The sequence below is a fragment of the Hyperolius riggenbachi genome, chromosome 6 (assembly GCF_040937935.1).
Source record: "Hyperolius riggenbachi isolate aHypRig1 chromosome 6, aHypRig1.pri, whole genome shotgun sequence".
Taxonomy (NCBI): domain Eukaryota; kingdom Metazoa; phylum Chordata; class Amphibia; order Anura; family Hyperoliidae; genus Hyperolius; species Hyperolius riggenbachi.
In genome coordinates, this window is record NC_090651.1 from 358,271,824 (window position 1) to 358,295,145 (window position 23,322).

The following is a 23,322-nucleotide window of genomic DNA, read 5'->3' on the forward strand; positions in this document are numbered from 1 at the left end:
ACTTCAGTTTTGTCTGCATTCAGTTTCAGCAAGTTGTCATTCATCCATTGCTGTACTTCACGTAAGCAGGCGTTTATAGTTAGAGTTGGGTCTGTCACACCAGGCTTGAAGGAAAGATATCGTTGGGTGTCGTCCGCATAGCAGTGGTATGTCAGGCCATGTTTTTGGATTAGTTTTCCAAGCGGTAACACAACATTAGGCAGCTGGTTCCAATGTTTTGGCTGGTTGGTGTATGTATATTCCTGCCTGGGTGTGAGTCTTAAATAAAGCCTATTGTGTTTTACAGACAATGACGGTGAAATTCATCTTCCGCCAGGTTGCTATAACAATACAGGCGTCGCTAAAACACAATCTCGTATGATTGAGCACTATCCTTAACCAAGCGTCACATGCCTCTGCTGTATATACGGCGGAAGTGTCACCTCACATCTGTCAGTATGTGTCTGGTGCACGCAATCCGCCAAACTATGCGCATCAGCTGCAGCCATAGCATGTCTTTCACAGCAACAAGATATAAAATCTAATGCTATTCTCATTTATGGGATTAATTATCTGTGCCTGGATGGTGTTGGTTTTATCCAGACAGCAAATCGTTTTTAAATTGTAAACTTTGTGTAGGCTGAGCTCTATCTCCTATTGTTCTTTTAATTGCTCCATGCTTACAGACAGACAGACACAGAACATTTATATCGAGCTTTTCTCCTGGCAGCCTCAAAGCGCCAGAGCTGCAGCCACTAGGGCGCGCTATATAGGAAGTAGCAGTGTTAGGGAGTCTTGGCCAAGGTCTCCTTACTGAAGCAGAAAGAGCCAAGAGTCAACCCTGGTCCGCTGTGTCAGAGGCAAAGCCCTTAACCAGTACCCTATCCAGCCACTACTTACTTTAGCAAGCTATCATGAGTCAATAACAGCAAACACACTTGCAATTTTGATTGGCCAATCACTGACCAATGTTTACCATCTCCATGTAGTATGAGGGCCAGCAGACTTTTTAATAATATGAACTGATTGTGTAGGTAACCTCTCATACTATATGGAGGTGGAAAAAAATGGTCAGTGATTGGCCAATAAAAATTTGATGTGTCTATAGGCTTCAGGGTGCATACACATATCCAATTTTGATTGACCAATTTTCGGCCAATTTTACCACCTCCGTGTAGTATAAGAGCTTAACTACACAAGTTGCTCATAGTATTCAAAACTGTTGGACCACATACAACACGGAAGAGGTAAAACTGGCCAAACATTGGCCAATCAACATTGGATGTGTGTAAGGATTGCTCAGTCCGCAATCAGAAATCAATCACCTAGTAGTGATTGATGATCCACAGTCGATTTACCATAGATTAAGTTATATAGAGGTGCAAGGAGACCACATCTAGGAGGCGAAATAAGTGTAGTCCATGTCTATTTGTAGGCGGAGCCAGTCTACGCATGGGGAAGTGCGCCCTCTACGTATCTCTCCAGCGGCTGCTGAAGAAATACGTACGTCGCACTTCACTTACGTCAGACTGACTCCGATTGACGGAAGTGAGGGGACCCGGTACAGAAGCTGCAGGCAGAGGAGGAGGACGGCGTGGGAGTGATCCGAGCGGAATGGGGCTGGAGGAAGCCCCAGGTATGTATAAAACATTTTGTTTTATCAGCTCTTAAAAACCCCTGAACTGCACAAACTACCTACCTGACGCTTAACCCTTAACCATCCAACCCCCCAGCGCCAACTACCCCCCTGACACCTAACCTAAAGAAGAAAAAAAAAAACAACGCAAATTCTCGAGTGCCGCCATAGGCGCCTATAAAAGTATCGGCTTTTGGGGGCCCACGGAGCCCGATATATAGCGGTCGCTGGTATTTACCGGGGCACCCAAATTTCCGCTCCCGCCCCCAAATACCAATAAAATGCACTGGTGTCTTTGCCGGCGCCAAATTAGTCCACTTGCCACATGAGCCCAAATTTACTGCTTCGCCCCAGCTTGCCTGGTGGACGACCCTGCTCGGCTTTGGAATATCGGTTTGTGCGGATAGCGTCATTTAGGCTTTGTTCATATCTAAAATCAACGACGGCCACGTTTTCCGTTTTTGAGCGTGATTTTTTTTTCCCACTGCGCTATGATTTTGTGTTAAGCGCTTTTTCAGAGCAATTTCTTTTTTTACTTCACGACGCAAGTCAGGAAGTGAACTCTTTGACCCGGAAAAGAAGAAATTCAATGTATTTATTCATAAACACAAGAACACAATCGCTGGATAATCATAAAGCGATTTGTGAGCGTTTTGTGCCTTTCCTATACCTTCCATTGTAGCAAAATCGCCCCAAAAAATGGTACACCGAAAGCGGACGCAACGCACTGATAGGAAGTATCCCATAAGGATTCATTGCGCTTGCGATTTTAGGGCATTTTTAAAAATCTGCAGCGCTAAAAAAAAAGCAAAGCGCCCTTGGTGTGAACAAGCCCTCAAAGTATTTGTGGTTTCTTTTTGCCAGGAAATGTCGTTTGTGTGACATCGCTCCATCATGTGCGCTGACCTTTTTCTAACATGTGCGCCGACCTTTAGATTCACACATTTGCACTGATGACGGATAGATTTATCCTGTGTTTGGCGCCTTCGCGAACGAAGCGTTTAGCGAACGAGAGCACTTTACTTTTCAAGGTTTTCCTTTCCAGACTCGCCATCTTAGTGCCGCAGGCGGGATACATGGATCTGGTTAGCGACGGCTTACGGACGTGAATTGAACATGCGAGCGGGATTGTCCGCCGAGCCTTATCCTTGTGATTTTCAAGGCCGGCTAAAGCTGCTGCAATCAGAGGGCGCATTAATCACGTTTTGCCTGGTTGGCGGGCGAGCAAGATGTTCCCCATTAGGCTGCACGCGGTTCCCAGAGCGTGGCCTGGGCCGGAGGACTGCACACAGATGTTACAGAGGAAGAATGTGCAGCCCTCGGCCTTCCTTTTTCCCATCCCACCCCTCTCCTGCTGGCCCTGCGCTTCCCCAAACACTCGCTCTGGGAGCTGTTAACTTGTTTCCCATCACCGCCGCTCCCCGCGGAGATCGCTCCACCTGCGCTTTCCCCTTTTCACTAGCTCAGAACATGGAAAGTGTGAGCTCTGTGTCGGGAGCCGGCTCACGTGTCCTGCCGAGATCTGACAGATGCGGGATGTTCCATCAATACACAGGACAATGGCTTCAATTCACTAAGACACGATCGGTCAAAAATAAATGGCCTTGTATATTAATGCATTCGTGTCCTTTACTCACTTTGGGTCTGTTTCACAAAGCTTTTCTGATGAATTATCTCACCGTACTTATTAACTCACAATTTATCTCTCCTTAAAGGACAACTGAGGTAACATGTGACATGATGAGATAGACATGTGTATGTACAGTGCCAAGCACACAAAGAACTAGGCTGTGTTCCTTTTTTTTTTCTTTCGCTGCCTGAAAGAGTTAAACATCAGGTATGCAAGTGACAGTTTCTATCCGGGTCGAGACCCGGTCAGACCGGGTCGGAGCATAACTCTCACTGATTAGTAATTACAGCCATAAATCCTTTCCTGTTACTAAAAGAGATAAAAAGGGTCAAAAATTCATAGATTTGAGCTCTGGCATACTTCAATGAAGGTGTCATTGAGTAGAGACTATGAAACCGTAAAAACTAGATTTAAATATAAAATGACACCGTGGGATATCTAAAAAAGTCATTTTTAGGAGAAGGAGGAGGACAGATACAATTGTTTTTATCATCAGTTTATTTTCACCTCAGATGTCCTTTAAAGGACAACTAAAGTAAGAGATATACTGAGGTTGCCATATTTATTTACTTTTAAGCAATACCAGTTGCCTGGCTGCCCTGCTGATCCTCTGCCTCTAATACTTTTAGCCACAGCCCCTGAACAAGCAGCAGATCAGGTGTTTCTGACATTATTGTCAGATCCGAAAAGGTTAGCTGCATGCTTGTTTATGGTCTGATTCAGACTCTACTGGAGCCAAATAGATCATCAGGACAGCCAGGCAAAAGGTGTTGTTTAACTTCTCTCGCAGTATGATTACTTCTGGATTTTAGACCCTGAAAGCATGAAAACAATCATACTACTAGATAGATCTGCGGCAGCCCCTGCACTTACTCAACTCCCTGGGATCCAGCGCTGCAATTCTCTGTCCGTTCACTGGGTGGCGCTCTTCCTCTATCATAAGATCGCTGCACCCCAGTGTAGGTAGCAGATGTGGCTCCAGTGATTAACCTTTTAGCATCCAGTTTATTTAGATACTTGCATGTGCTCCAGGCCAATTTATTTTTAGCACATTTTTTTAAATTTTTTTCTTTGTTACAATTCCTTGCTTCTAATTAGTACTGCTGTTATGTGTATTTATGGCCACTTGTCACAAGGGGGCAGTGTGAGACAATAACAGAGGACTTCTACTTTCAGTTTCTATTTTTTTCTGCTAGTAGAGAGAGAGAGATCAAATCATTCTAAGAATTTACAGCACAATGAGTTTTGCCGACTGAGGTCAAAAGCTGTGCACTTATCTCAAACTAGATAATTTTATTGAAGCTGCTAATGTTATATATAATGCTAAAACTATATTTTATACTGAATTTACCTATGGCCTTCAAACTCTTCTGGGTTTTTATTGTCTATTGTACCATACGTCTTTATCAGGGGCGTAACTAGACATCACTGGGCCCCCCTGCGAAACTTTGAATGGGGCCCCCCACCTCCCTTGCTTTCTGCACAGGAAAACTGAGGACCAATGTGGTTTCCTCATGCAGATAAAAACACTTAGACTTAAAGGAAATGTCAGGCAATCTATGCTACCCCCAGATCTACTTACCCGGGGCTTCCTCCAGCCCCTTGTAGCTGACAAGTCCCTTGTTGCAGCTCGGCTCCCAGTACATACACACACACACAGCTGTATTATTTTACTACTTGAGAGCACATGCTATATGGAGGAACAGCAATGATATGCTGAACAGAAGATATAGTATCACTGTAACTTTGGCAAAACGTTCAGAATGTCACTGATTGATACTGTTATTATGGAATGTAGGACTCGGTATGAGACAACAAGCTCTCAATGAGGCAGCGATAGTCAGACATCAATCTTACCCACTCCACTGTGTCCAGTAATCAGACACCATAAGGTCACTAGCCTGTGCGAGTGATAAGAATCTAGGAGGAATCTCTTCGGAGAGATTGCTGAATAAGGGCCAATATACAACTTTTTTTTTCAACTTGTGACTCCTTTGTTTGTAACGTTGTACATCAAGTCATCAGAACTTTGCTGCAGTGTGAGACAGATGTTTTTTACGAACCCTAGGGAGCAGGGACAGTATACAAATTCCAAAGTGTGTGTGATTCCTTCTTATCTGTGTGGTGGACACATGCAGTCAATATAACAATAGTACAAGAGCAGAATATATTTTCTCTCCATGCCCTTAGTTGTCTGTCTGTCAAACTTATCCCCCCAGGGGACCCCTGTGGCTTCTGGGCCCCCCAGTGAAGGCATCCCTTGCTGGGTCTATTGTTACGCCCCTGGTCTTTATCCTGCATCAAAGAGGCTCATTTGAGAGAGGGAGACACCATTGCTAGTAATGGCTTTCGCATGTGGGAGGGACGTGGGCATTCTGTTTGTGGCACAGTGGCTGGTGATCTCCCTTGCAGCACTGGCGTCCGAAGTTACACTATCAGCGCAGTATAAGGTGACGTAAGTCATTGTAATATTTAGTACGCCAATTACAGCATAAATCTGAAATGTCAGTTTTGAGATGAAGTTGACCTTTTAGGACGACCTCCTCTTCCCAAATGGAAATGGGAGGGACCCTTCCACACTGCATGGGCTGAAAAGTAACAGTCCAAACTAGGAGAGGAGGTCACAGCAAGTTCAGCTGGGTGGTAACCGCATGCTGTGTCATCTAACGCTGCAGGCAAGTCTTGGATAAAGGAGACCTGTCATGAAAGAAATATGGACGCCTTCTCTTAAAGAAAACTCTGTGTCTTCAAGCTGTCTTCCTTGTTCTTTGGCTTTAAAGGACACCCGAGGCGACAATAAACGAATGAAATAAACAATTGTATCTATCTTCCTACTCCTAAAAATGCCCTTTTAAGATATTCCATAGTTTTATTCTATGTTTAAATCTAAATTTTAAGTTTTAACTGTTTTATTGTTTTTGCTCAATGACACATTCATAGAAGTATGACAGAGCTAAAATCGATTAACTATTGACCTTTTTTATCTCTTTCCTGCTCTCAGAAGCCATTTTCAGCAAGGAACGTTTTTTATAGTTGGAATTCCTTATCAGTGAGGGTCACACTGTAGTCACTTCCTGTCTGAGTCAGGACTGAGTCAGCCACTTACATACCTGATATTTAACCCTTTCAGGCAGAGAAAGAAAAAAAAGGAACACAGCACAGCTATTTGTGTGCTAGGCACAGTACATACACATGTCTATCTCATCATGTCACATGTCACCTCAGGTATCCTTTAATGCTTTCTGAACCATTGTTCTGAAACAACATCCCAGTGCTGGCTTATCCTGTCTCTGGTTGAGATAGCGATATAAAGGGCCGGGACAAGGTTCCCCAGAACCAGAGGCAGTGATTCCAAAGTGCGCCTCCTCCCCAAATTGTGCCTGCCCCAGTAAAGGTTCTAGATGTGCTCCCAGCGGAATCTTTGTTTACTGAGAGTTCCAAAGTCAGTACAAATAACACCTGGTCTTCCAGAATGCCGTGAGTGGAGCATTCCATGCAGCTAAACAGCTAGGCCAGGCATGGGCAAACTTGGCCCTCCAGCTGTTACGGAACTACAAGTCCCACAATGCATTTGCCTTTATGAGTCATGACTGTGGCTGTCAGACTCCTGCAATGCATTGTGGGACTTGTAGTTCCGTAACAGCTGGAGGGCCAAGTTTGCCCATGCCTGAGCTAGGCTGTGACATCACTGTGAGGGCGGGGCTACACACCAATATACAGCAATATCTACATATAGAAAGTGTTTCTGATACTGAAACCAGGAAAATTACTGTATAAGTGGGCACCGGCGTAACGATAGACCCTGCAAGGGATGCAGCAGCAGGGGGGCCAGCAGCCACAGGGAGTCCAGTGGGGGAAGGGGGGGGGGGAGAAGTTTATTTTCCCTGTTCTGAGAGACTGACAACTAAGGGCACAGAGAGAAAAAGCTTTCCCGTTTGACTGACAGGATCTGACCATTGTACATGACGAGAAAAGGAACAGCGCTACTTAAAAACAGATTGCATCCTTGTGACTACCAGCAAGAGAGTGCAAGCTTCACTAGTGGGATAAAATACACACCCAGCATTCAAATAAAATGCACCTGTCTACCACTGGAGGATGTTGGTTTCTGTAACAGCTTGCATGCAACTTATTAGGTACTCGTCCCTCCCACTGCGAAGAAGTCATCCCCCATGGGAGGGGCCCTAACACCAACTAATCCTAAACTATGCATATGCATAGCCTGGGTGCGCTACCAAGTAAAAAGTTAAAATTGCGCAAAGGTAGATCAGTGCATCACCAGGCCGCCTCCGAATGGCCACCAATCAGAGGTGCGCTGAGCCTCCCCAAGAAACTACAAACGCTCCTTGAAACCAAACAGAAGCTCTGCATAAACATTGTCAGGATCTGGCAATTATTTCCGACATGTCCAATCTGCTCCCGATCGATAACGGGATCAATCAGGAGCAGTTTGGATACAGATAAAAACGAGGACAGCCGACATTGGTAATGAAGGTTAAAGTGAAGCATTCACACAGCAGGGTACAGGGCTGTGCTCATACCTCACTCTGTGCTCTGTTAAAGTGGATCAGAGATAAATGTTTACTCATTGAATAATTGTGTTCCTTTCATGTAGTTTATAGGGCATTCCTCAAGCCAAATACTTTTTTTTGTTTTGTTTTAATCATCTAATTCCCTATAAACTAAACAAGCCTCGCCCACAGCTCCTTTTGTGCATTGGCACTGTAGCAAGGGCTTATGGGAGCTCAGTCTGGGCAGGAAGAGGAGGAGGAGATTACTAGCCATTGATTTCAGAGGGGAGGAGGAGAGGGGACTGAATTTATACACAGGCAAGCTGGTAGCATCTCCAGCCCTCAGCCTGTGAGAATGTGACAAACAGAACATGGCCGCTGTCATTGTATCACAGGAAGAAATAATCATAAACTTTTGAAGCTGTTTGCAGCTAGATATGGTGTGTAAACTGTCTAAACTTTAGATAAGACAAGTTACTTGTTATAGTTACTTCTTCATCTCGGATCCGCTTTAAGTTCCCCAGAGCTGCTCCATGATCTGTACACACACTGCTGCTCCATGCTCTGTACACACGCTGCTGCTCCATGCTCTGTACACACGCTGCTGCTCCATGCTCTGTACACACGCTGCTGCTCCATGCTCTGTACACACGCTGCTGCTCCATGCTCTGTACACACGCTGCTGCTCCATGCTCTGTACACACACTGCTGCTCCATGTTCTGTACACACGCTGCTGCTCTATGCTCAGTACACACGCTGCTGCTCCATGCTCCGTACACACGCTGCTGCTCCATGCTCTGTACACACACACTGCTGTTCCATGCTCTGTACACACACTGCTGCTCCATGCTCCGTACACACGCTGCTGCTCCATGCTCTGTACACACACACTGCTGCTCCATGCTCAGTACACACGCTGCTGCTCCATGCTCCGTACACACGCTGCTGCTCCATGCTCTGTACACACACACTGCTGTTCCATGCTCTGTACACACACGCTGCTGCTCCATGCTCTGTACAGACACTGCTGCTTAATGCTCTGTACACACGCTGCTGCTCCATGCTCTGTACACATGCTGCTGCTCCATGCTCTGTACACACGCAATGCTGCTCCATCCTCTGTACACACACTGCTGCTCCATGCTCTGTACACACGCTGCTGCTCCATGCTCTGTACACACACTGCTGCTCCATGCTCTGTACACACACTGCTGCTCCATGCTCTGTACACACGCTGCTGCTCCATGCTCTGTACACACGCTGCTGCTCCATGCTCTGTACACACGCTGCTGCTCCATGCTCTGTACACACATGCTTCTGCTCCATCCTCTGTACACATGCTGCTGCTCCATGCTCTGTACACACACGCTGCTGCTCCATCCTCTGTACACATGCTGCTGCTCCATCCTCTGTACACACGCTGCTGCTCCATGCTCTGTACACATGCTGCTGCTTTATGCTCTGTACACACGCTGCTGCTCCATGCTCTGTACACACGCTGCTGCTCCATGCTCTGTACACACGCTGCTGCTCCATGCTCTGTACACACGCTGCTGCTCCATGCTCTGTACACACGCTGCTGCTCCATGCTCTGTACACACGCTGCTGCTCCATCCTCTGTACACATGCTGCTGCTCCATCCTCTGTACACATGCTGCTGCTTTATGCTCTGTACACACGCTGCTGCTCCATCCTCTGTACACATGCTGCTGCTCCATCCTCTGTACACACGCTGCTGCTCCATGCTCTGTACACACGCTGCTGCTCCATGCTCTGTACACACGCTGCTGCTCCATGCTCTGTACACACACTGCTGCTCCATGTTCTGTACACACGCTGCTGCTCCATGCTCCGTACACACGCTGCTGCTCCATGCTCTGTACACACACACTGCTGTTCCATGCTCTGTACACACGCTGCTGCTCCATGCTCTGTACAGACACTGCTGCTTAATGCTCTGTACACACGCTGCTGCTCCATGCTCTGTACACATGCTGCTGCTCCATGCTCTGTACACACACAATGCTGCTCCATCCTCTGTACACATACTGCTGCTCCATGCTCTGTACACACGCTGCTGCTCCATGCTCTGTACACACACTGCTGCTCCATGCTCTGTACACACGCTGCTGCTCCATGCTCTGTACACACGCTGCTGCTCCATGCTCTGTACACACGCTGCTGCTCCATGCTCTGTACACACGCTGCTGCTCCATGCTCTGTACACACATGCTTCTGCTCCATCCTCTGTACACATGCTGCTGCTCCATGCTCTGTACACACACGCTGCTGCTCCATCCTCTGTACACATGCTGCTGCTTTATGCTCTGTACACACACTGCTGCTCCATCCTCTGTACACATGCTGCTGCTTTATGCTCTGTACACACGCTGCTGCTCCATGCTCTGTACACACGCTGCTGCTCCATGCTCTGTACACACGCTGCTGCTCCATGCTCTGTACACACGCTGCTGCTCCATGCTCTGTACACACGCTGCTGCTCCATGCTCTGTACACACGCTGCTGCTCCATCCTCTGTACACATGCTGCTGCTCCATCCTCTGTACACATGCTGCTGCTTTATGCTCTGTACACACGCTGCTGCTCCATGCTCTGTACACACGCTGCTGCTCCATGCTCTGTACACACGCTGCTGCTCCATGCTCTGTACACACACAGCTGCTCCATGCTCTGTACGCACGCTGCTGCTCCATGCTCTGTACACACGCTGCTGCTCCATGCTCTGTACACACGCTGCTGCTCCATGCTCTGTGCACACGCTGCTGCTCCATCCTCTGTACACACGCTGCTGCTCCATGCTCTGTACACATGCTGCTGCTCCATGCTCTGTACACGCGCTGCTGCTCCATGCTCTGTACACACGCTGCTGCTCCATCCTCTGTACACACGCCGCTGCTCCATGCTCTGTACACACGCCGCTGCTCCATGCTCTGTACACACGCTGCTGCTCCATGCTCTGTACACACGCTGCTGCTCCATGCTCTGTACACACGCTGCTGCTCCATGCTCTGTGCACACGCTGCTGCTCCATCCTCTGTACACACGCTGCTGCTCCATGCTCTGTACACATGCTGCTGCTCCATGCTCTGTACACGCGCTGCTGCTCCATGCTCTGTACACACGCTGCTGCTCCATCCTCTGTACACATGCTGCTGCTTTATGCTCTGTACACACACTGCTGCTTTATGCTCTGTACACACACTGCTGCTCCATGCTCTGTGCACACGCTGCTCCTCCATCCAAAGTCAGCTGTAGCAGGGAAAGAAAGGGGGCAGTGCTGTGAGCTGCAGGATACCTGCAGATATTCTGGTGTCTCAACTTGTGCCTGTCCCCAGACACTGCACCGGCCATGGTCTGAGGGGGGATTCTGGGCAACTGTAATCCCCTCCCCCCCTGCATTTGCCTATGGGCTCTGTTTAGTCAGTGTTTACCCATTGTAAAATATTTCCTCTCCCTGATTTACATTCTGAAATTTGTCACTGGGTGACATCTTTAGTCCTGTCAGGTGATCTGTACGGAATGTTCATTACAGAGAGTTCTATGCACAGAGGGAGAAACTGGTTGTTTGACAGTTGGAAACAGCCATTATTTCCCACAATGCAACGAGGTTCACAGACAGCAAACTGTCAGGACCACGGTCATGACATCACACTGTGGGAGGCGTTTCGCCACAATATCAGCCATACAGATCCCCCCTGATCTGTTTCAGATAAGGTAAATATTTCTCAGGGGAAAGAGGGTATCAGCTACTGGTTGGGATGAAGTTCAATCCTTGGTTATAGTTCCTCTTTAAATAAAATATAAGCATAAGGGAAGATTTGGAAAGCATGTCTGTGTCGGGGGGAGGGGTGTGTATGATGTTGTAACCCTCAGCATGGGGTATTTGTCAATGGCAGTTCTTCATGAAGAGTTACATGCTGTAATAATGGTCGTGTATATGCTGTAATTCCTTGCATTGGCCCATATCCGGCCTCTGTCTCTTCAGAGGCTTTGCCAGCGTCGGGGTCCTGCCACCTCACCGCCAGGCTTGAGGGCTTTCTCCGGGGAATGGGTTAATTCCCGTCCATGCAGCGCCCGCACCCAGAGACGTCAGTCTTGTAGATGAAGAGATAGAGAGAGAGTTGCTTCATGTGCAGCCAATGTGAATTCCATGCCTGCAGCACATTCCTGTGTCAGGAAGAATGGAGACCGCCTGGACTTGACAGTGAAGTTTGCAGGTAATTTACAGGCATACGTCCGCTGGGCTCCCAACCTGCCAATTATCCTGAGACTCCAGCAAGACTACAAATTACTGACTGGGGGGGGCAAAGTGTCCCTGCAGCGCTCCCATACCTGCCAACGCCATACCGTCACCGCGACTCCCAGTGCCGTACATCATTATAACAGTGGGACATTGGGGTGCGTCGTAGCACCACATTGTACGTCGCACAGAATGTTGCACTGCATTACACTGCTCTCGCCTTGCAGCGCTGGGTCCGTGGTTCAAATCCCAGCCAGGACAACATCTGCAAGGACTTTTCTATGTTCTCACTGTGTCTGTGTGGGTTTCCTCCGGGCACTCCGGTTTCCTCCCACATCCCCCAAAAAAAACAAACATACGGATAGGTTAACCACTTAATGACAAGCTGACTTATAAAAACGGCCTGCTAGAGCCTCTTAATGGCTCCAGGACGTTTTTATAAGTCACACAGTGCAGCAGCTGCTGCTGTGCGCATGCACGTGCGCGCTCCCGCTCGTGCACGTGACAATAGTGGGGAAAAAAAACACCAAAGAAGAAATACACCTTTATTTCCATATACTATATTGTCACCATACTTTGTACTAGGCACATAATTAAAATCTTGTGATAACCAGGACAAACAGGCAGATAAAATGTGTGGGTTTTATGTACAGTAGCAGTGTTTATTTTAAAACTATAGGGGATGAAATTGGAGGACTAATGTATTTTTTCATTTTTTTTTGTTTTTCCCTTTAAAATGCATAGAAAATAAAGCAATTACTGAAAACAAATATCAACCCCAAAAAGCGCAATTGGTGGTGAAAAAAAACAAGATATAGATCATTTCATTGTGATTAGTAGTGATTAAGCTATTGGCAAATGAAAGGGATGAGCACTGAAAGGTGAAAATCGCTGTTGTCTGTTAGGGGAAAAACCCCTTTGGGGTGAAGTGGTTAATTGGCTCCCTCTTTAAATTGGCCCTAGACTATAATACATACACTACACAATATAGACATAGGACTATGGTAAGGAATTAGATTGTGAGCTCCTCTGAGGGACAGTTATTGACAAGACGATATACGGTACTCTGTACAGCGCTGTGGAAGATGTTGGCGCTATATAAATACTAAAATAAAAATAATAATAATAATTGCAAAGTCAATGCAAGGTTCACAGTGCGGCTGTTGCGGTGCGGTGTGACGGAGTGCGGTTTCACAACGCACTGCATGCAGGGTGTTTACTGCACAACACCAGCATTAACAGTACAGTGAAGCACACTTTTCCTTGACTGCATGCTTCACTGTATGCAACGCGATGCGCAGATAACGTATGGCGCGGATGAGGTATGATGTTCCTGCTGTTACAGTGAATGCAACGCAACTTTCACTGTGAACTTAGCCTTATGCTACGGCTGTAAAGGATGGAATTAATATATATATATATATATATATATATATATATATATATTTAATTTTTTATATAATTGATTCATATGTCTATGTGTGGTGGATGACTCACCTGCTGCAGCAAAACTCGTGCCCGCACTTACTACTATTCCTCCTCCGAGTAGTAGCATTTTGGGGGGACAAGTCATTCGTGCAGTCGCCATTGTTGGTAACTGGCAAACAGATCACTCCCAGTAGCTCCGCCTCAGGTGACAGGAAGGGCGGGGCTCAGGTCAGAAGAGGTGGAGCTAGCAAGGGCGGGGCTCAGGTCAGAAGAGGTGGAGCTAGCAAGGGCAGCGCTCAGGTCAGAAGAGGTGGAGCTAGCAAGGGCGAGGCTCAGGTCAGAAGAGGTGGAGCTAGCAAGGGCGGGGCTCAGGTCAGAAGAGGTGGAGCTAGCAAGGCCACCAGATCAAACATCAGATAAATTCCTATGTCATGGAATCTGATCAGCGAGGGATCTATTGCTTGTCCACTGATTTCCTGGACCTGAACTCTTGCACAGGACAGAAGGAAAATGGAGAGAAATGCATCCTGTATATATTTAGAGAGTTTAGCCTGTCTAATCCCCCCTCATCTGTGACTAATCACAACTGTAATTTGATCTCTCAGCTGTGTCTGCACAGGAATCTTGACAGTCCTCGGCAGAGCAGCTAATTTGTAAATGCAGGATGTTAACCCTATTTCTGCTTCCATGAAAGCAGGAAGTAGACACACTGCAGATTTATTTATCAGGTGTAACAAAGAGATATTTTTTTTAAACATTATTATGCTGTTGCTTATCTTTTAGTGCAGAGAGGAAATTCTGAGTTCAGGTCCGCTTTAATATGTGCTTTTTTCACTTATCTAGTTAAATGCCACCTTTAATACCATTACAGATACACAGCTGCCATGTTATTGCTCTCTGCTAACCGCAGCCCTTTTCCCTCAGTTGTAGGTGACGATGATGGTCTGGTTTCTGATTGGCTTCCTGCTCCCGGTGGCGACATTCTCCGCTCCGCCTCCCATCAACAGGCTGGCCCTTTTCCCGGACAAAAGTGCCTGGTGCGAAGCCAAAAATATCACCCAGATCGTTGGCCACAGCGGCTGCGAGTCCAAATCCATCCAGAACAGGTGAGATGGGTGTCGCAGCATGTGTTAAAGGGGGACTCCGTGAAATGAAAGGAGATAGGGCGCTAATAGGAATAGCATTTCTCATTTTAAATAACAAAAGGAAGCCTGAGACAAACAGCTCACCATCATTGACATGACAGGATGTGTGATAAAAGTCCATCTATCTCACTCCGTGGAAATAGTTAAATGCAAGGGAAAGAGCAGTTTTCAAAAATAAAGTCAAAACTGAACAAAGCAAGTTTTAACAGCAATCAGGATGCATAACTCCCAACTGTCCCTCTTTTGGAGGGACAGTCCCTCTTTGGGAAGCAAATCACTCTGTCCCTCCTCATTTGTCCCTCTTCCAGGACTGATGTACAGATCTATGCAGTGGCGTAGCTAAGGAGCTGTGGGCCCCGATGCAAGTTATACAATGGGCCCCCCCAAGCACTCTATACATAACAATTGATACGGTGCACCAAAACCTGCCAATGGCAACTACAGTGTCAGAGGTGCAAGAAGGGGATGGGGAACAGTGTGTTAATGATCACCACTATCCAAACTATCTATAGAAGTGATTATAATTAGGGGTGCTCAAATCCGGATTCGGGAGAAACTGGGATAGTTGCTATCCGGATATCTCCCAGTAAACTTGTGCGGGGCGGGCGGGTCAATCTTACCTTTCTGACGTCTTCTTTGGGCCGTCCCTCGGCGCCTCCCACGATGCAGTCCACGCGGCGGTCACGTGACTACAAACACTTCCTCCTTCCGGGTTGAAGGAGGAAGTGTTTGTAGACACGTGATGCGCGTGGAACGCATCGTGGGAGGCGCCAGGGACGGACGAAGAAGACGTCAGACAGGTAAGCTTGACACCCCCACCCCGCACAAGTTTACTGGGAGATATCCGGATAGCAACTATCCCAGTTTCTCCCGGATCCGGATTTGAGCAACCCTAATTATTATGAGCACAGGACCAATAGAGAGCTAATACTGAAGATGAGGAAGGGCCCATCAGGACCCCTCTAGCCCAAGGGCCCCCGATGCGGTCGCAACCTCTGCAACCCCTATTGCTACGCCCCTGGATCTATGTAAATATATGTTTTTTTCAACTGAAAAATCTGTTTAACTGACTCTAAACTTTATTCCCATCAATTACATTGATGTGTTTCTTATTTCAAATGTTAAAATGAAGAAAAACGAATAAGGGAAAGGACCAATGTGGTTTGAATGATACAACTACATAATTTGCTTAGACAAGGTAAGATTAGCTGCATGCTTGTTTCTGGTGTTATTCAGACACTACTGCAGCCAAAAAGATCAGCAGGACCGCCAGGCAACTTGTATTGTTTAACCCTCTGGGCGATGCAATTACATCGCCCAGGAGGGGGCGCAGCACTTTTTTTAAATTTTTTTATTTTTTAAATCATGTACCGAGCCCTGGGCTCGCTACATGATAGCCGCTGCGCAGTGGCATCCCCCCACCCACTTCGATCGCCTTCGGCGATCAGAGTAAGCAGGAAATCCCGTTCAAAACGGGATTTCCTGCTGGGCTTCCTCGGTCGCCATGGCGACGGGGCGGGATGAAGTCACCGACGTCATGGACGTCGTGACGTCAGAGGGAGTCCCGATCCACCCCTCAGCGCTGCCTGGCACTGATTGGCCAGGCTGCGCAAGGGGTCTGGGGGGGGGGGCTGCGTGGCACGGCGGGTAGTGGCGGAACGGCGGCGATCGGAAGTTACACGCAGCTAGCAAAGTGCTGGCTGCGTGTAACAAAAAAAAATTATGCAAATCGGCCCACAAGGGCCTGAGAAATCCTCCTGCGCGACATACCCCGAGCTCAGCTCGGGATTATCGCCTAGGAGGTTAACAAGAAATAAATATGGCAGCCTCCACATCCCTTTCACTTCAAGTGTACCTGAGATGTAGGGACTTAAATCATTGAGATTTACCTGGGGCTTCCTCCAGCCTCCTTCAGGCTATGGGCTCCTGGTAACTTGGCTCAGTTGCTCTCCATCGAGCATATGCGGTTCAGTCTCGGCAGACGAGTCGAGTGACCGGGGGAGACGGGGAGGGGGTACACGGCCTGAAGGGGACTGGAGGTAGCCCCAGATAAGTATCAATTCTTTTAGTCCCTTCATCTCATGTTTCCTTTCAGGCGTCCTTTAAGGCCTCTTTCACAGTGCAACGTTAAAGTCGCACGTTATAAAAAATTATAACACAGACTAACGCACAGCAATACAAAGTCTGTGCGACATTCAGTGCACACGTTGCGTTGTGTGTAACGTGTAGCAATATTTAGAAAGTGCTGCATGCTGTGCGTTTAGCAATACATTTGCTGCGTTATGTGTGTTGCACATGCTCAGTAATTTATTTTTTTTGAAATGTAACGCATGCGCCGTTTTTGTTCCATCATTATGCGACGAAAACGGCGCACCAAGAGACACATCACGCAGTGCAGAATAACGTCCAATTTTATAACCTACATGCGCTCCATTATGGGCACGTTGTGCGACTTTAACATTGCATCAAACGCAACCTCCCGCTGTGAAAGTAGCCTAAAAGACAACTGAAGCAAGAGGGATATGGAGGCTGCCATATTTATTTCCTTTTAAGCAATACCAGTTGCCTGGCTGTCCTGCTGATCCTCTGCCTCTAATACTATTAGCCATAGAACCTGAACAAGCATGCAGCAGATCAGATGTTTCTGACGTTATTAGGGCCCGTTCAGATCAGAAATGCGGATGGCCATGCGTGCGGAACGCGTGCGGACCGCAACGCGTACGAACGCATGGCCATCCGCGTTTGTGTGCGTTGCGGGCTGATCCCATCACTGAAAAGTGAATGGGACAGCCACGCGTTTTTGCAAAATCTGCGTGCAGCATGCGTTCCCGGACCGCACAGGTCCGGAACGCATGCAGTGTGAACATCAGACATTGCACTCTATGCAATGTCTGATGTCGTGCGTTTTGGCCACCTGCACGCGTTTCCAAAACGCGGCTGGAAACGCGTGCAGTGTGAACGGGCCCTTATTGTCACATCAGACAGGATTAGCTGCCTGCTTGTTTTTGGTGTGATTCAGATACTAGCAGGCAAATAGATCAGCTGGGCCGCCAGGCAACTGGTATTGTTTAGAGGAGTGGACCACTATCGCGAAAAAAGTAGGCAGTTAAAATCTGACGAAACTGACAGGTTTTGGGCCAGTCCATCTCTTCATGGGGGATTCTCAAGGTTTTCTTTGTTTTCAACAGCATTTTCTCAACTGCAGTTTCAAAGTCTAACTGACAAAATAGTGTGCAAGTTCGTAGGGAGGCCGGCTGGTGTCTTACTATTTTGGCAGTTAAACTGCTGTTCAGGAAAAGCTTTTGAAAACAAAGACAACCCTGAGAATCCCCCCTGAAGAGAAGGACTGGCCCAAAACCTGTTGGTTCTGTCGGATTTCAACTGCCTACTTTGTTCGCGATAGTGGTCCTTCAAAAGGAAATAAATATGGCAGCCTCCACATACCTCTCTCTACAGTTGTCCTTTAAATGGTACCAGAGCCCAAAAAAGATGAGAAACGGGGTAAGCAGGCATGTATGGTGAGCTGTCCTGATGCTCACCGCTCCTCCCATTCTCCTTTCTGCCCCCATCTGTACCGCAAATTCCCCCGTGGCCCTGTCTTACGGTCGGCTTGGACGGGAAGCATTGCGTCTTCCTGGCTGGGCTGTGTGTGTGCTACAGCATGCAATCACTGCTGCCACTCATACCAAAGCACACAACTCGTGTCCGGGAGCGCTCTGCGCATGCGTGTGACGTCTGCCCATTTCTCGTCTTTTTTTGGGCTCTGGTATCCTTAAGTTTAAGCTCACAGTCCATTTTGGAAACTTTTCGATTGCTATAGATTGTAATTGAAAGGCAATTTTGAGAACGTCAAACTACAGAACGACTTGAGCAACAATGATCTGTATTTGAGGCAATTTTATCAGTATACAATAGTAGACTGTTTTTTTGAGGGTAGATAAATGGCTGTGTGGCGCCCTCTGGTGGTTGTCTTTAGTCAATGTTCTGTTTTTCTTTCTTGCAGAGCCTGCCTGGGCCAGTGCTTCAGCTACAGCGTCCCCAACACATTCCCCCAATCTACGGAGTCCCTGGTGCACTGTGATTCCTGCATGCCTGCCAAGTCCATGTGGGATGTGGTGAGTGTCTAGTGTGGTGATATCAGTCCTTTATGGCTCACACCATCCAACACCTCATTCAGCATTAGGTATGGTCTGGAGAGCCAAACCTCTACCTCCTGTCGTGAGATCGGTCCCAAAAGTAAACCCAAAGTGACCATAAGGCGAAAAAACTAGATACTTACGGGACCTAAGAAGAGGCAAGTCTCTGGATCATCAGCCTCAGATGCTTCCTGAAGTTCCTGTGACCTCCTGGAGACCACAGAGGCTTCCCAGGACCCTCCTGAAGAAAGGGTTTAAAGAGGAACTGTCGTGAAAATCTTAAAATTTAAAACACATATAAATAAGAAGTTCATTTCTTCCAGAGTAAAATGAGCCATAAATTACTTTTCTCCTATGTTGCTGTCACTTACAGTAAGTATTAGAAATCTGACATTACCGACAGGTTTTGGGCTAATCCATCTCTTCATAGGGGATTCTCAGCATGGCCTTTATTCTTTATAAAGACATTCCCTGAAAAAAGATTTATACAAAGATGCTGGACAGCCTCCCTTCTCGCTGCACACTTTTTTGGCAGTTGGACGGAGCAACTGCCTTTCACTTTTGCTTTTAAAAATAAAGAAAACCCTGAGAATCCCCCTTGAGAATGTGGGCTAGTCCAAAATCTGTCAGTAATGTCAGATTTCTACTACTTACTGTAAGTGACAGCAACATAGGAGAAAAGTAATTTATGGCTCATTTTACTCCAGAAGAAACATACTTCTTATTTGTATATGTTTACAAGTATTTAAAATTTTAAGATTCTCGTGGCAAAGGTCATTTAATGCTGTGAATACATGGCACGTTTTCGGGGCCCGATTCCGCCGCCCAATCGATTCCCCACTTGATTCCGCGGGCGATTCTCTTATCTTCTCGTTTTCCTTATCTTTTTCCATTGTCCCCATGTGGTATCGAGCGCGGAATCGATCGGGCTGGTGATCCGACATGTCGGTAATTATCAATCGAGCCACCTAAATGGCTCAATCGAGCGTAGAAAACGTACCGTGTATTCCCAGCATAAGAGGCTGTGGAGGAGGGGGACCCCATACTTTTTTTAAAATGTATAGAAAACTCGGAACTCTGTATAGTGTACTGCAGATGGATGCCATTTTACAGAGTTTTAACAACATTTTTCAACCTTTTAGGCCGCTTTCACAGTGCGACGTTAAAGTCGCACGTCAGAAAATGTTTTAACGTGGACAAACGCACAGCAATACTAAGTCTGTGCGACATTCACAGTGCACACGTTGCGTTTGTGTGTAACGTGTACCGTTATTAGATAGTGCTGCATGCTGTGCGTTATACATGTTATTAGCTGCGTTGGACTGTTTGCACATGCTCAGTAATGACCTGGAAACATACTTTTCATTGTCTGTATGCTCTACTGTATGCGACGATAACGGGGCATAGAGTTGCGTTGAGAGTTTTTGGGAGGTTGCTTAGTTTGTGTTGCGACTTTAACGTCGCATCAAAACGCAATGTCCCACTGTGAAAGTAGCCTTAAAGGGGAACTGAAGTAAGAGGTATACGGAGGCTGCCATATTTATTTCCTTTTAATCAATACCAGTTGACTGGCAGCCCTGCTGGTCTATTTCTCTGCAGTAGTATCTGAATAACACCAGAAACAAGCATGCAGCTAGTCTTGTCAGATCTGACTTTAAAGTCTGTAACACCTGATCTGCCGCATGCTTGTTCAGGGGCTATGGCTAATAGTGTTAGAGGCAGAGGATCAGCAGGGCTGCCAGGCGACTGGTATTGCTTAAAAGGAAATAAACATGACAGCCTCCATATACCTCTCTCTTCAGTTCCCCATTAAAGGGATTTTCTTAAAAACTACATACTAGGCCCCCTAACATACCTAGCAGATTTGTTGATGCTAGCATGTATGGGAGCTTTGCAATGAACCGCTATAGTCTACACAATTGACTTTAATGTAAAATGGCAGAATTCTGTGCAAAATATAGAATTACAAGTCGAAATTCCGGTGGATTTGGAATTCAACTATTCCAACCATCCTCCTCATCACACTACTTTAACCACTTAGCGGCAAGCTGCTGCATTAAAATACTGGAGCCTGTTAATGGCTCCAGGATGTTTTAACGCGTCGCTTGCCACAGCCGCCACCATACACGCGTGCTTGCGCACTCGCGTGCCCGCTGCTCGTACCTGCCAGGACATGGAGATCCGCAATCAGGTAAAGGTTCCCCTAACCAGTTGCAATGCCTGGAATGAATGGACATAACCCAATGAGAGGCCATTATAATGACAAGAAAAAAGTGAATACTTCCTGGAAATCAGGATCATGTTTCTACCGCCATCTAGTGGCGAAACGTTAAATCACACAAACACAATAAATAAAATAATTAAAAATTTATAAAACTCATCCCTTCCAAAGGCCCCCCCCCCCCCCCCAAATGTAAAAAACAAAACATAAATAGTTGACTTAGGAACTCAGCTTTTTTTTTTTTTTTTTTTATATGTTTTTTTTTATGAGGGCATATTACTGTTATTTTACTACATTCAAGCTTGTAATTATGGACCGGATTTCAAACAGAAAAATTACACCTATATTTACAAATAATATCTTGTCGCCATACATTGTGATAGGGACGTCATGTAAACGGTTTAATAACTGGGACAAATGGGCAACTAAAATGTGTGGGTTTTATCCATAAGTAGAACGAAGAACGTTTTATTTTAAAACTATAATGGCTGAAACCTGAGAAATATTTTTTTTTTTATTTTTTTCCTTTAACCACTTGCCGACCGCCTACTTCATATTGGCGGCGGCAAAGTGGCAGCCCCAGGACCACGTAACGCAGATTGGCGTCAGGTCCTGGGGCACTCTCTGGCCGGGGATCGCGCGCTGGGATGCGCGCGCATCCACCGGCAATAGGCTCCGCCCACCCGCGACGTCAACCCGCCGGCCAATCGGAAGCGCCGGCGGGTTGTTAACCCGACGATCCCCGGATAGGAAGCGTATAATACGCTTTGTAATGTTTACAAAGTGTATTATACAGGCTGCCTCCTGCCCTGGTGGTCCCAGTGTCCGAGGGACCACCAGGGCAGGCTGCAGCCACCCTAGTCTGCACCCAAACACACTGATCTGCCCCCCCCTGCCCCCTGATTGCCCACAGTACCCCTCAGACCCCCCCCCTGCCCACCCCCCAGACCACCATTTGCACACAATCACCCCCCTAATCACCCATCAATCACTCCCTGTCACTATCTGTCAACGCTATTTTTTTTTTAGTCCCTAAACTGCCCCCTGCTCCCTCCTGATCACCCCCCCACCCCTCAGATTCTCCCCAGACCCCCCCAGACCCTCCCCCCCCCTGTGTACTGTATGCATCTATCCCCCCTGATCACCTGTCAATCACCCGTCAATCACCCATCAATCACCCGTCAATCACCCGTCAATCACCCCCTGTCACTGCCACCCATCAATCAGCCCCTAACCTGCCCCTTGCGGGCAATCTGATCACCCACCCACACCAATAGATCGCCAGCAGATCCGACATCAGATCACCTACCAAATCCATCGTTTACATCTATTCTCTCCTCTAAACACCCACTAATTACCCATCAATCACCCATCAATCACCCCCTATCACCACCTGTCACTGTTACCCATCAGATTAGACCCTTGCGGGCACCCAATCGCCCGCCCACACGCTCAGATTGCCCTCAACACCCCCCCCCCCCTTATCGATTCGCCAGTGCATTATTTACATCCGTTCTTCCCTGTAATAACCCACTGATCACCTGTCAATCACCCCCTGTCACTGCCACCCATCAATCACCCCCTGTCACTGCCACCCATCAATCAGCCCCTAACCTGCCCCTTGCGGGCAATCTGATCACCCACCCACACCAATAAATCGCCCGCAGATCCGACATCAGATCACCTCCCAAATCCATCGTTTACATCTATTCTCTCCTCTAAACACCCACTAATTACCCATCAATCACCCCCTATCACCACCTGTCACTGTTACCCATCAGATTAGACCCTAATCTGCCCCTTGCGGGCACCCAATCACCCGCCCACACCTCAGAACGCCCTCAGACCCCAGCCCTGATCACCTCGCTAGTGCATTGCTTGCATCTATTTCCCCCCTCTAATCACACCTTGAGACACCCATAAATCACCTCCTGTCACCCCCTAGCACACCTACCCATCAGATCAGGCCCTAATTTGCCCCGTGTGGGCCCTGATCACTCGGCCAAACCCTCAGATCCCCCTCAGACCCCCTTCCGATCACCTCCCCAGTGCATTGATTGCATCTATTTTCCCCTCTAACCGCCCCCTGAGACACCCATCAATCACCTCCTGTCACCCCCCTAGCACTCCTATCCATCAGATCAGGCCCAATTCATCCTGTCATCTAAGAGGCCACCCTGCTTATGACCGTTTCCACAAAATTTGCCCCCTCATAGACCACCTGTCATCAAAATTTGCAGATGCTTATACCCCTGAACAGTCATTTTGAGAAATTTGGTTTCCAGACTACTCACAGTTTTGGGCCCGTAAAATGCCAGGGCAGTATAGGAACCCCACAAGTGACCCCATTTTAGAAAGAAGACACCCCAAGGTA

At 47.3% G+C, this 23,322-nt stretch overlaps 1 protein-coding gene across 2 annotated transcripts in view; it reads left to right on the forward strand.

The window, feature by feature from the left end:
* The window catches only part of NBL1 (NBL1, DAN family BMP antagonist), a 55,650-nt gene that overhangs the window by 26,468 nt on the left and 5,860 nt on the right, over positions 1–23,322 (forward strand). For both annotated transcript variants that reach the window (XM_068241747.1, XM_068241746.1), the window contains exons 2-3: positions 14,371–14,552; positions 18,595–18,706. In XM_068241747.1, the coding sequence (XP_068097848.1) occupies positions 14,383–14,552; positions 18,595–18,706 (282 nt within the window). In that variant the 5' untranslated portion in view covers positions 14,371–14,382. The remainder of the gene's footprint in view (positions 1–14,370; positions 14,553–18,594; positions 18,707–23,322) is intronic.